Source organism: Passer domesticus, chromosome Z, assembly GCF_036417665.1.
Source record: "Passer domesticus isolate bPasDom1 chromosome Z, bPasDom1.hap1, whole genome shotgun sequence".
NCBI lineage: Eukaryota > Metazoa > Chordata > Aves > Passeriformes > Passeridae > Passer > Passer domesticus.
This window is the reverse complement of record NC_087512.1, coordinates 3,426,885-3,440,977: the sequence shown is the minus strand read 5'-3', so window position 1 is coordinate 3,440,977 and position 14,093 is coordinate 3,426,885. Positions and strand designations below refer to the sequence as shown.

At 46.2% G+C, this 14,093-nt stretch overlaps 1 protein-coding gene across 12 annotated transcripts in view; it reads left to right on the top strand.

Annotated features, from left to right (window-relative positions):
* SETBP1 (SET binding protein 1) overlaps positions 1 to 14,093 on the top strand; it is a 265,843-nt gene that overhangs the window by 114,943 nt on the left and 136,807 nt on the right. For 10 of the 12 annotated variants that reach the window (XM_064405207.1, XM_064405204.1, XM_064405210.1 and 7 more), the window contains one exon: positions 7,549 to 7,620. The exons of the other annotated variants lie outside the window; for them this stretch is intronic. In XM_064405207.1, coding sequence (XP_064261277.1) covers positions 7,549 to 7,620 — 72 coding nt within the window. The remainder of the gene's footprint in view (positions 1 to 7,548; positions 7,621 to 14,093) is intronic. 12 annotated transcript variants of the gene reach the window in all.

Below are 14,093 nucleotides of genomic sequence, written 5' to 3'. Positions count from 1 at the left end.
TTTTTTTTTCCCTGCCTGGAAAAATCCAACGTTTCCTCCCCCTCCCCTGGCAGCATGGGTGACACAGAGAGAGAAATCAGCACAGTGTCAGCAAGAGTTTAGCCCCGCAGCTGGGACCTGAACTTTCAGCAGTGGAGCACAGCGCTGGGTCACTGCACTAAAGCAAGCCAGACTGATACAAAGTGCTTGCTCACCCTGGGAAGCATCAGAAGCCAGTTGATAAAAATCTTTAGGCACCCTTTATTGTGACCTTAGGCTTTTTTTTCCTGGGAAAATGACCATGGAGTGTATATTCAGCATCATGACACCCAAAGTGATGCAATATTTGGGTGCTCTCTGCACTCAGGGGGTGATATTGCATTGGGGCAGTGTGGATTTTAGAGCTGTTGAAGATGGAAATGGAGCATGTGGACTCAACATGCTGCACACGGTGTGAAGTTTTCAGCTGTGAAGACCTGAACGATCACGTCTGCCAAGAGTTAATGTGCTCAGAAAAAGGATGCTAAAATATTCCTTCCCACTCCAGTTTGCAACTGAGAACTTGCTAGCCTGTAATATCTTTTATTTATAGCACCTTTTGACTCAAAGGATCTGAAAGAGCCTCTCTCTGGGAGTCACTTCAGCGATACCTGCAGGCAGGGGTGTTTCTCTGCAGATGGCTCCAGCTGAGGTGTCAGGGCCTTCTTTTCCATGGACTCATGTAAGGAACCTCCTCTGCCTTGCCAAATGCCAGCACTTAGTAATAAGGGATAGAGGGAAGGGCAGAAATCTGCCCTAATAAACCTCAATAATAGCAAACAGAGAAAACAGGCATATAAACCCCGTGGGAGAGAGCACTGAGATGTCATTGGCTGGCTTTGGAAGCAGACATTGGGAGGAAGTATGGGCAATCCTGGATGATATCCTTATGCAAAGAGCTTGGGACAGTAAAACCACAGCTCAGAAGAGGGCATCCAGGTGGCCCTACCTGGATAACACTCCAGCCAACCTAACCAGATCCAGCTGTGCTGTGGTAGCCTGGAGAAACTCCAACAGAGACCCTGTGCAGGGCATGCAGTGGTGGAGGTGCTCCTAAGGGGAGAGGCTGGGTTTAAATCCTCAAACTCACACATCCCTCAGTGAGCACAGTCACAGCAGGGCCTTCTTCTTATCTTAAGTCCACTTCAGCACCTGCCCATCAGCAGCTGGCTGAAAAGGACCAGGGGACCAGAGGACCAGCTCCTCCATGTGTCTCCTGGCAGCTGGAGAGGTGTCACCCAGCCCTCTGCTCCCCTCCTGTGCCATCCCTGCAGGCCAGGGAGGCAAAAGTCAGGCCCAGCTGATGGGTTTGCAAATCCAGCCCACGATTTCTGCTTCATCCACAGCCAGGAGAGGTGTTGCCAAGACACATATTAGGCAGCTGCTCAGGACATTGCTGTGTCTGTACCACCCTGAGCATGCTGCCTGCCTGCCTCCCGCTCTGCCTCTGCAGCCCCATATCAAGCCAGTTGTTTTGCTATTCCCTGAGGTGGCCAGAATGTATTCAGCAAGAACCAGCCTTTTTTTTTTGGCACTTCTGCTGGGTCTTCTGAGAGATTTGCCACAGGGAGGGAGTGTCCATCTGCTTCAGCGTCCTCTAAGTCCTGTGTTTTCTAAGGAGTCCTGGTGTTTCTCCATGGAAAAAGCAATCCAGGCAGTCTCATAAAAACTCCAGGGGCACCAGGGGTTGTTTATGGGGCTGCCCCCTACCCTGGGTTTCTAGACAGGTTTTCAGATTAATACACTCATGCCTCCATGAGGAAATCCTCAGCACATCTCTCCTCCCTCCATGTCCTTCCCAAGCCATCCCCAGAATCAGCATTATTATATTTTTTTCTCTAAATCTCTTTCCTCCAGGCACCAGACAAGGTGTATTTGATAGCACTTTATCTCTGTCATGCATATGTCAGTGTCTGAAACTCTGGTTTAATAGGAGTCACATCACTGGATGGAAGTTGGCTCTCTCAGGTCCTTACCATGGAGAACAAGTGTTTTGCCTCATTCTCTATCTTCCAACAAAAATTGACTCCTCCCTCCTTTCAGGAGGGGGCTGGGGTTAGAACACCCTGGCAGCCCAAGGGTTGCATTGCCTGCTTTTAGGGCATCTGTCACTCCTCCTGAGAGAAGAGAACATTCTTCTTGTGTGGAAAGGTTTTGAGGTTTTGAGGGTTTTCTTTTTTTTTCACTTCCTTCGGTGCCACTTCCACATGTGCTGCTTCAGATTTGGGGGTGGGAATGGGAGGGATTTCCCCCAGAATCATGGAATTGCAGAATATTCAGGGTTGGTAGGGACTCACAAGGATTATAGAGTCCAGCTCCAAGAATCCACCATGTACCTGAGAGTGTTGTCCAAATGCTCTGGCAGCCTTGGTGCCTTGAGTGTCCTAGAGTGCCTGACCACCCTCTGGGTAATAAAACCCCCTAATATTCATTTTATACCTTCCTTGACACAGCTTCATGCTGCTCCCTCAGGTCCTGTCTCCAGAGGGAAGGTGGCAAGCTATGGACAAGCCCTGGGTTTATGGAAAAGCTAAGAGAGAAATAGGGGGAAAAAAACACCAACAAACTTAAGAGGGGAGGGAAAAAAAAAAAAAGGAATGGATATCTGGGAGGAGAGTGTTTAAAAGAAGAGAAAAACAAATCAAAGCTGGTGCCAGGCTGGAACCAGCAGCTGGTTGCCAGCACAGCAGGCTGAGAAGTTTTTTGGTGGAAGCGCTCAGTGCCATGTTTGGGCTGCTTAAAAAAAAATACAGCGTGTTATCCTGCCTCTGCCTTCCTCCCGGCCCCACAAGCAGGAGGAGGGACTCGGCCGCCCGACTCGGGCTTGCGAGGGATGCGGAGCGTGTCCTGCCCTCCGGGCGTGTGCCCGCACACCCTGGGCAGCCCCGGGTGAACCGTGCGAGATGCCAGGGCATCGGCAACCACGGCACGGCCCTTCCTGGCCATGCCGGGGGAGGAGGTGTGGGGACGGAGGAGAAAGGGGAGGGTGGAAGGTTGCAACGCTTGGCTGGAAAAATTTGAGAGGAGTACAAAAGGGAGCGCGGTGAAAAGGGGTGGCGGCGGGGAAGGGGCAGGGGGCTGAGAGCCGGCTGCCGTGGAGGTGGAAGGAGATGGATGCTTGCCGAGTGGCGGGGCTGGGAGGGCGGGCAGGGCTGGGGGGCTGCGGAGAGCCGGGCAGCCAAGCAGCGGGGCTCATTTTCCTCCTTTCCCTCCGCCTCCCTCCGCCGGGCGCTCGGAGGAGGAGGCGAGACAAAAAGCTGAACCGGTGCCAAGAAGGAGCCGCAGCGGCTCGAAAATGGCACTCCGCGCCGCGCTAATATTTCGAAGCTGGGCTGTGCTGGAGAGCAGGGGGAACGTGTCAGGAATGAGAATGGCTGGGACCGTGGGGCTGCTGGCCGGGCTCAGGAGGGTCCTCCCTCCTCCCTGCCTCCCCTTCGCCTTTTAAACGTGACCCTTTTCTCCTCCAGCTCCCTGCCACCCCCAGTGATGTTTAGGAGCTCTGGGAAAGGGAGTGGATCTTTGCTGTAAAGGGTCTCATCCCCTCCTTCCATCTCCGTATCGGGGAGGAATTCTAATTTTTTTTAATTTTTTTCCTCCCCCCTAAGGAGGAAAAGAAGACTCTCAGGGAGTTTTCTTACTGTTTTCCTCTTGCCCATCCCCTCCTAGTCGCTGTCCTCCTCCTCATTGTGCCCATCAGGCTGCTGCTGTGGCTCTGTGTCTCGATGCAAGGTTACTTGTAGGACACAGGAGTGAGTCTCTGCTGCAAGGTGCAGCGTCGCCTGCGTCGGTGTTTCCCTCCGCTTCTCATTTGCTGGGAGATGAGGCAACTTCCAAGCGCTCAGCTCAGCTCCTGCTTGATGCAGTGGCGCTGTTTGGGCTGCAAAAAGCCCCTTTCCTGCAAAAACCTGTCTGGATAAAGCAAACAAACAAACAAACAAACATGTAAGGCTGAAACTCCGTCATTTTGCGATGTTGGTTCATTTGCAAGAAACAGGATGGAGTTTTGTGGTGGTTTACATCTGAAAGAGAAGATTTTGCCCTGTGCTCATGCCCTTGTTGTTCCCTTTGCAGCCAAGGAAAAAATCCAAACCAAACCAAACCAAACCACCTCTTTTTAAAATAAGGTTTTTATTTATTTATTTATTTATTTATTTTTAGCATTTAAAAAATTATAACCCTGTAGTAGCTCAGTAGTTGCAGTTAAATACAAAAATATTTCCCCCGCCACCCCTCTTCCTGCTGCACAGATGTTCCGTTTTGGATCATTCTGGAATTTATATTTAAAGGTTTAGGTCATCATTACAGAAACTAGGGACTGGAGAAAGGGAAAATCCCAGTCTCTGGTTTTGAAAACAGGTCTAGATCCTGTTAGAGCAGCAGTTTTAGCCCTCACATAGTCAGCAGGTCAAGTTCAAGGAGACCTTTCTAAAGCAAGGGCAGAGCCTCATTAGCTTGCTGCATCTTAGAAGCTGGTGGATTATTGGGTTGTTAGCTTGGCCCATTTTGTAGTCTCGGGCATGGGATGATCCCTGTGACCTCTTTCTCACCTGAAAACCATGCCCTAGTACACATTCAAACCACTTCAAACCTCACCTTTGGTCTCAGACATGCAGGCCTGGTTTGGGAGCACCTACCCCTGCCCAGGGAAGGCTTTTGGAAATGCTGTTATAAATAGGGGGGAGTTCAGGCAGACTTAAAGGTGTTGCCTTGCATGCTCCCCTCAGCCTCTTCTCACAGCTCCTCACAGATCAATAGTTCTTGCTCTGTGGAGGATCAAATTCCCTGTCCCAAATTAATGCTGCTGGGAGTGGCACTCATTTCTAAGTTGATGCCAACAGATTTTGTATGGAGTAGGATGAACAAAGCAGCTGATCCCTTGCTCTTCCTCACCTCTCAGCTGTACTTTACACGCTGTATTTGCTGCAGTTCAACGTGGGCTTGTGCAGAGAAGGTGCTGCCATTCCTTCTTGCTCTTTTTCCTTTGTTGTGACTGCAGGGTGTGCAGTGCTTGGCCCAGGAAAGCTTGGTTTCTTCACCATGGAAATGTCAACAAGAGGGTTGGCCAAAGAACCTGGAGTGTGTTCTTGTACCTTCCACACAATCCTACCTGTTTTCTCTGAAAAAAGGACATGCACAAAACACATGGGTTTTCTGTAAACACGTGTGCATGCTGTCTGGTTTTCAGTTGTCCCTTTGGATGCCATGAGTGGAGCTGTTTGAAATACCTTCTCCACCCAGGGCACACACCATGCAGCCCTTTCCTGAATTTCATAGAATCACAGAATAATCCTTGCATGGTTTGGGTTGGAATGAACTGTAAAGCTGATGGAGTTCTACCCCCTGCCATGGGCAGGGACACCTCCTACTGCACCAGGTTGCTCCAAGCCTTGTCCAGCCTTGGACACTTCCAGGGATCCAGAGGCAGCCACAGATGCTCTGGGCACCCTGTGCTGGGGTTTCTCCACCCTAAAAGCCAAGAATTTCTTCCCAATATCCTATCTGTCCCTGCCCTCTGGCAGTGGGAAGCCATTTCCCCTTGTCCTGTCACTTCATGTCCTTGTCCCAAGTTCCTCCCTGGTTCTCCTGGGTCCTTTTTGGGTGTGGGCAGATGCTCAAGATCTCCTTGGAAACCTCTCTGCTCCAGACTGAACAATTACCATGCTTCAGTCCTTCCTAGTAGGTGAGATATTCCAGAATTTTCCAGATGTTCTTGCTGACACTTTTGGCTGCAGCTACACCCGTTCCTCTGGGAAGAACCTCCTTTTTTTAACCTGAGATCTCTAAGGATGGGAGTCTCAGGGATCTGCGGGATTCTAACCTGCAAGAGAAAGCAGTGGTTAAAGCCTATCAACATGACCCACGCAGACCCTGGTCCTTGTCCTGACCCATCCAAGTACAGACCACTGCTCATGTGCTTTCAGATCTGGAGCCAGTTTGTGTTTCCTACTGATTTAAACTTCTTCAGTGTTCATATACTTCAGTTATCAATTAACAATTCCCAACAGGTTTATAGAGAGGATCCCAAAGACATGGACTGGTATTAATGGATGCGGAGTGACAGCATCCATGTGTGCACAGCAGCAAAATAGTTGTTCAAGAAGGAGAACTGGGAGCAACAAATTAAGGCAACAAGTTAAGACATCTTCACAAACTTTGTTATTTCAGTAGACGGACGTCTTTCATTTCTTGAAATCTTGACCATAGGGGAGCTTGTGGAATGCATCTTGTCCATCTTGGGGCAAAAATGCTACTCTTGTTCTTTCTGAGTGGTCAAGTCAGCCATCTGGGAAGCTTGGTCATGCTTACCAAGGAGGGAAGGCTTTGACAAGGCAACTATAGGTTTTTTGTCTTCATTTCTCCCTGTCTAAAAGAAGTGTCTTTGGATATATTCTCCAGAAATATGATGTCTAATGTGTCTCAAGTTGCTTCCTTCAAATCCTTCATCCTTTTAGCAGTTTATAATGAGAAATATTGTCTGCTTGGAGTTGTTATGAGGTAACTTGTATCTGGAAGGGTCAGTCTAAAGGGCTCTTCTGAGGCTGTCTTCCACTCCTTCTCCCCACACTTTCCCCACTCACAGTCTTTTTTTTTTTTTTGGTTTTTTGGGGGTTTTTTTTGGACCTGTAACCTCACATTTCTGTAATCTAAATGTGCAAATGCTTTGCAGTCACGGTCCAGTAGCTGGGTTAATCTCAGACCCCTGGAGTGGCAGATGGCTGATTTGTTGCTGATTCCAGTTATAGAGAATTGTGTCACCTATTATCTTTGCACAGACTGATGCTTAAAAGGATGCCTTTGGCAAAATCACTGAAAAGCAAAGAAAAGCAAAGCAAACACTCTCTGATCTGCATCACCACAGGTGAAAATGTGAAATATTTCACCTTTGTGTGAAGGGCTGGAGAGGTGGACAAAGAACAGAGGAGGAGGGAGAGGAGGAAGGGGAGAGGAATACCTCATTTTCATACCAGAAGTACCAAAGCACAGTGCAGAGCATGTTTGCTGTAGTCACATTGTAGAATCACGAGCACTTACTCTGTTTTAAATGGTTTTGCAATGTGGTAATCCTTGGCTTCAGATCCCTACTTTAACTCTTATACAAACCAGGCAGGTTGGCTTCTTGTGACACCTCCCTGCTCTCTTCCCAAGCTTTTCTAGCCAAGGTTGTCACAGGAATCCCCGGCATCACTCCCTGAGACCACGGCTCATTGTGTGCCCCACAGCTGCTGGGGAAAGCCGTGGTGGCTCTGGCATGCCAACATGCTCACAAGGGACACTTGGGAGGGGAAGTTTACACATCTGTGTGGGGTGGGGGAACCTTGGGGGACCCTACAGAACACTGCAGGACCGAGGTGGGGCCCCACCACTGGGTGCTCACAGGGCCCTGGCTGGTAAGTGGTGGTAGTGGTTTCGTAGTGAAACATTTAAGGAAATCAAAAGGGCAGAGCAAAACTCTGGATGCTTGTGACCATTTTCTACACAGTCATCCCTACAATCAAAGTTTTCTCTCTTTCTCTTTGCTTTGGGAAACAGAGTCAGATGAAGAATTTGGGAAGAGAGTGTGGGTTCCCTGTGCAGAGTCCAGTGACGAAATCTGTGAACAAGGTAAGAACAAGAGGATATGGCTGTGATGATTTTTCTTTTATCCTTTTCTCATTCCAAACACAAAGTTGGACACAAAATTTAGCTATGTGTATCACAGAAACTGATAGTCCAAGCACCAAGCAAATGAGTCTAAAACATTAATTTGGGTTTCTTGTAATGCATGCCATTATGATGGTTTGGGTTTTAAAACAGTTTGTATCATATCCAAATGATCTATGTGTGAATAATTGTTACCAACCTCCTGACACCAGGACCTAATTAGGAAGTAAGAGCCTTAAATAGGCCATTTGCGTACTGAGCTTCCATATGTCTCCTTGCACAATTTATTTGCTCCACTCCACTGAGGTATAATGAGAAGAAAACTCTTAGAACTGCTTTTGACTCTGAAGCTCTTCTCTTCATCTCCTATACAGTTATAGCCCCTATTAAGATAATATCTCTTTCCCTGTTTTCCGAAAGAAAAAGCTGTGGTACTTTTAGTCCAGATTGCCCAAGCTTCTCTGTTTCCAAGGTTTCAATGGAAATGGAGTGAAAAAATGCCAAAAAAAAATGCAGACTGAGAAAAATGGAATGCCGTCAAGGAAAGCAGAAAGGTCAGGATGATCAGGATGATCTTGAGGGAATACTCCCTATCCTATCTACCTCACAACCCTGCTGAAAGCTGATGCCATTGTATTTCAGTTGTCATTGTATAGATGCAAAGAAAGGATGTATCTGGATAGAAGCAATTTGAAGATATTTTTATTGGTCTTGTTTGGCTTTCTTCCTGCTAGGATGTGAGGATGGGGGAAAGGTTGGTGCAAAGTGTCTTGGATTTTTTCTTAGTTTTGAATATTTTTCTCTGTCTGAACCAACATCCTCCCTAGGACTCCTTGTACACGTTTAAATGCATGGTATGTTCTTCAAGTGTACTTTCAGAATATATTCTTTATTTCCAAGCAACTCTTGCATGCTCGACTTCATCTTACACTTCATGTGTCCCACTTGATTATTTTACTCCCATCATTCTGAAGTCAGAAAAAGCTAAATGTGTGATTGTCATTTTCTGTCACAATAGACTAAAATAAATTCTAAAGGTGTGGGGTTTTTTGTTGTTTGTTTTTTGGTTGGTTTTTTTTTCACCCCAAATCTGGATTTGTTTAGTGTCCCAGAGAAAGACAACTCTACTTGCAATGATTTTGTTTACGATAATTTAAGTGTATGTTCCTTTCCAGGAATTGTCATTGCCTTCCAGAAGGGAGGTTAGTGCTAGTCCCCTCGCAGTGATAATTATAATCAGACCTGTCAGCCTTCACACAGTCTACACTTATCACTTGCATTTAGAAGGATTTTTGCTGAAGCCTATTACCAGTTCTGCTTCTTAGGGAAAAACAGTCATGATTATTTCTCCTAATCTTTGATGGCTCTCAGCTTTGAAAGCATGGAGAGGAGCAAAATGACTGCCAGTTGTAGTTAAAGAAACTGTCTGTTGGTCCTGGTATGGAGCTCTGGAAAGCCAAAGAGTGGGCGGATAATCTGGGAAATGCTGAGGGGTTTAATTTGTTTGTGACAACACTTCAGGTGTGCTGGAAACACAAAACAGTTTTCCAATGGTGTTGGTCTCAGGAAGAGCCTCTGCAGACCTGCTAGACACGGGCTTCAGGTGGCAGGTGGCTCTTGGCAGTGGTGCCCTCTCTCCCTGCTGTTCTGGGCAGCCATCCCTGCCCATGCTGAGAGAATTGGAAGCAGGATGGGCAGAGAAGTGGCTGCAGTTGCTGCTAGAGGCAATGACTGGCATCACATGGACCAGTTGCCACCAGTAGAGCAGTGACCAGCTGGGCCAAGCCATGGTGTTGAGTAGGATGTGGTTCAGTATTTTATTCATCCCAGGATGCTTGAAAATTGTCCCCCTTAGTGCTATTCCCTGGGAAACACGTTGACCCATTTATTATTTCCCCCATTTTCACTCCATTATTGCTATTGATGTGCTGCTAACCCCCCTTTCTTACCTTTCTGGTTTTTACTAGCATGAAGACAAAAAGATGAAAGTTTTACCATTCCACTAGACTAAATGAGTTATGTATCTTTAAGTTCTTCCTCTGTTATTACCATGCTTTTTGTAATTTACTCAGAGATTTAGGCTCCCTTGATTTTGGCAGAATCTGAGGGTGGTCAGCACTTTATAGCTTTTTTTAGCAAAGAGATTGTGGAAGATTGGGAACTCTTATGTGCAGTTTTATATTTACAGTGCACAAGGATATGACTTGCCTTTATTTTATTTAAATTCACTGGGAACTAGAGATTTATTTATCAGGTGTCATTCCCTGAAGGATGAATAATGCCATAAAGAGAAGACTTCATCTATTATACAAACAGATTTGAAGGCTTTGCTATTACATTGCTCTGCCTGTTGAATGGAGTAAAAATGCCTTTGGCTGAACAGAGACAGAGTGATACTTAGCAGTAGCATCTTATGACCTTTTGATCAGCTGAGATCTCAAGCCATATTAGTGGACAGATTATGATGTGATGGAAAGAAGGCCAGGAATAGCCTTTTCATCATGAGATCTTTTCTGTGAATATCCTTCTTGGGTGTATTCAGGTGGTTAATCACTGGGGCCAGGGCAATCATTTGGAAGCAGGGGAGTGAAATGCTGGTAGAGACAATCCAAATACACTCAGGTTGTTTGCCAAATGCAGCTGGATATTAGAGCTGATAGTTTCTTCCTAATATTTTCCTACCCTCCTGTTTCTATCAAGGCTGTGGGTGACCTTGTGATTTTTTTTTCCCATCTGTAATAACCACATTTTGGCTGAAAGAGCAGCACAAAATGAACCTTGAGTCCTTGGACCACAGGGGAGCTGCAGTTGCGAATCAAAGGAATGCACATGGTGAATATGGATATCAGACTGTGAAGGGAAACTCACATGAAAATGTCTCTGTCATTTTAGAGATAGTAACAGTAGTGCTTGAATCTATTTCAACCCTTCCAGGGAAAAAAAGAAATAATGCAGGTTTTTCAAAAAATGCACAGCCCTGACAGTATTTCTCATTTTACAGGGCCAACCAGAGCAGAGAATGACTTTTACTTTCTCTTACCTGCCTGTGCCAAATTACTCCTCAAACTTGGCTCTAGCTTTGAATTAGCCTCCTTTTCTCTGTAATGTCTAAGAAGAATCTGCAGCCTCCTTGAAAATCAAACATAAAAAATCACTTGTTCACTGTTGACTCTGCACATCAATAGCAGTTGTGCCAAAGATTGACCCAGGTGCTGTGGTCACTTTTGGAAGGAAAAGGGGCAGACACGTGGATGTGGAGTACCTCAGGGCCTGTCTGAGCACAATTATATGCCCAGGCAGCCCATGCTGGTTTTGGGCTATGCAGCATCATCCTGTACATTGCTAGCACGGGGGGGGGGTCCGAGTTGCACACAGTTTTTTCCCTCCTGAAGCCAAACAAGATGCTCATTTCAGTGTCAGGAGGAAGAAGGTCTGGCAGCGTGAGAATCCCAAACCAGTGTAGTAGGGATGATGATGCACCAGGCGTGGAGAAAAATAGCTGTCAGAGAGTAGTGGAAACTCTTTGAAAATAAGGAGGTTTTGGAGGTGGGAGAAGCTCACAGCAGGACACTGTCTCCTCTCATCTCCCCCAGCCTCTTCAATCAGGTGCCTGCTGGGCTTCCCACTCCTCCTGCCTTTGCACGAGATGACAGGATTGTAAGGCATTAGATTCTGCTGGCATGAAGGAATCTGCCATCTTCCTGGCATTATTGCTTCCTGACTCAGGAAGCCACTGTGAAACATCGAGGCTGTGAGCACACATGGTGCTTTTCAGCTGCTACTTCCAGGGCCACAAAGGGGAGTTGGAAGGTGACACCAACTCCTGACACAGGTCCGCACCTTCTTTTCCTTGGGAAAAAACAGGCAAAACTGCAAAAGGTGGATGGCAGCCTTGGTTTTATCCACAGACAAAGTGCCACTACTGAAATACAGCCAACCCACCAGGATAAGGAGTTCCCTCCCAAGATCTGTCTGCAAAGATTAAGTAGGTTGCTGCACAGGTGATTGTCAGAAGCATCATGAGCTAAACCATTCAAAGGGATGCATTCCTCTGAACAGTTGTTATAAGAGTTTCTGATGGCAGCTTTGAAACTTCTTCACTGGGAAGGCTTTGTGGTGTGTGTGGTGGAGAGAGTGTAGGCATGAGCTATTTCCTCTGCCTCCCTGCTCTGCCTTCAGTCCCTGTGGGATGGAGGATGCCCAGATTTGGGTGACATAGTACCAAGATCTTCCCTCTTGGTTTGGGATTGCATTAATCCTGCCCTACCTTCTGCCAGATGGCCTTGCCTTGACAAAATCAATTCTCCTCAAAGTAAAAGAGCTTGCCTTCATCTTCTTGTAGCTCAGAGACATCCATGAAAACAGAATTGCTCTGCTTTTTGCAGGTCAGGACAGAAAGTTGCTATGGGACATATAGCAGTATCCCTGTGGTTTATTCCCAACAGGCCCCTCATAGTTGTTCATTCACTGGGATTCACCAGCAGGATCAGGGAGAGAGCTAGAAGGGTAAAAGCTGGAAAACTCGTGGGTTGAGATAAAGACAGTTTAATAGGGAAAATAAAAGCCATGCACACCAGCAGAGTAAAAAGGGGAATTAATTCCCTGCTTGCCATGTTCAGGCAGCTGTTCAGTCACCTCCAGAGAGTTGAACCCATCACATGTAACAGTGACTTGGGAAAACAATCACCTTCACCCCAAACATTTTAAATGTTTCTAAATCCTAATTCCCCTCCCTCCTTCTCCCCACAGTATACACTGAGCACGGTGTCACAGGGTCTGGAACATCCCTTTGATCACTTGGGGTCACCTGTCCTGGCTGTGTCTCTTCCTAAATTCTCAATCACCCCCATCCCTTCCCCAGCCTGGCAGTGCAAAAAGCAGCAAAGGCCTTGGCTCTGTGCAAGCTCTGCTCAGCAATAACAAAAACATCTCTGTGTTATCCACCCTGTGTTCAGCACAAACCCAAAACACAGCCCTGTACCAGCCCCAGGGAAGAAAAAGAACCCTGCCCCAGACAAAACCAGCACACCAATAGTTGGAGCAGCACAGTCAGAGCACATGGCAAGTACTTGGGCTGGGATGCTTTTCTGGGGGTAAGCAATTTCAATTAGCAAACTTTGAAAATGTAGTATCAGACAAATGTCAGTGATGTGCAGTGGGATAAGGAGGACAGTGATTTGTTTATGAAGTTCATCCGTCCACGCATAACAATTTTTTCACTTTAAACACACCACATCTGGTTCCTTGCAAAGATTCTTAGATTGCAGACAGCAGTAAACACGCGTCCTATTGAGTAAGAGTGATTTCATGAACCAGCAGAAGGATTATTTGTCATAACCAAATTTACAGCCATACAATTCCCTTTTTCTGGCTGGAAAGAAGTAATCTTGATCGGGAAAAGAAATATGTCATAACAATAACTTAAGCAAGTTAAACAGTATCTGGGGACGTTCATGGGAATGTAACTGGGTATACTCAAAGTACTAAACTAGTTCTCAGCACACTTTTGGTCCAACTATCAAGCTCCTAAATCATCCTTAAGCATGGATCAAGGTTCATCCCTGTGAGCTGTTTGCATTTAGCTGCTGGGCTAGGAAAGCTAAGACACGGTTGTGAGCAGAGGTACAAACCTCTCTGTGCCAGTTGGCCTCCACGCCTGGGAATATTTTTGGGCACATTTAATTACTACTGTCTGAAGAGGCTCAGGCCCAGCTGAGAAACTGGACTCCTTCACTCTAAACTCCGTTTGTCAGCAGTGGGAGAGGGGAGCCACCAGCAGAAGCTGATTCAGCCTCCCTCCATCCTGACCTGCCCAAACTGTAGACAGTTGCTAAGGCAGCTAAGCCCGCAGGGTTTAACATGCTGATAGCAGAGGAAAGGCTGTATTATCCCCCAAAAAGCAACATATAGTACATTTCTAGCATATTTACTAGTCACCTCCCCAGCCTCTTCAAGCTCTTGTAAAAAGATGATAAAGTCATTGGGGTGCTCTTTCTTGCAACGGGGATTGTCACCCATTATTTTTAATTTTTTTTCTCTCTCTTACCATGAGGGGGTTCCTTTTTCAATAAGTTTCAGCTATTAGATAGGTGTGCTGTATAATTTGCTTTCAACAGTTTGATACTTAAATGTGTCTCTAGGAGACAATTATAGACTTATACATAATAAAGAAGCTCATGGAAGGATACAGCATTATGTCTTTCAAATGTAGGTAAACCCTTTGTTTGATATACAACGTTTTATTTTGAATTCAAATGTATTTACACATATATATAGATATAGGTATCTATTGTTTTCTCACTGAGTTAAAAACCTCATTGAAAAGAAATAACTCTGGCTCAGCTCCTGCAACCACAGTATAATGCTTCATTATCTTTTCTTTCATTGAAATCTTCTCATGCACAAGGTGATTTAATTTAATACTTGTTTAAACA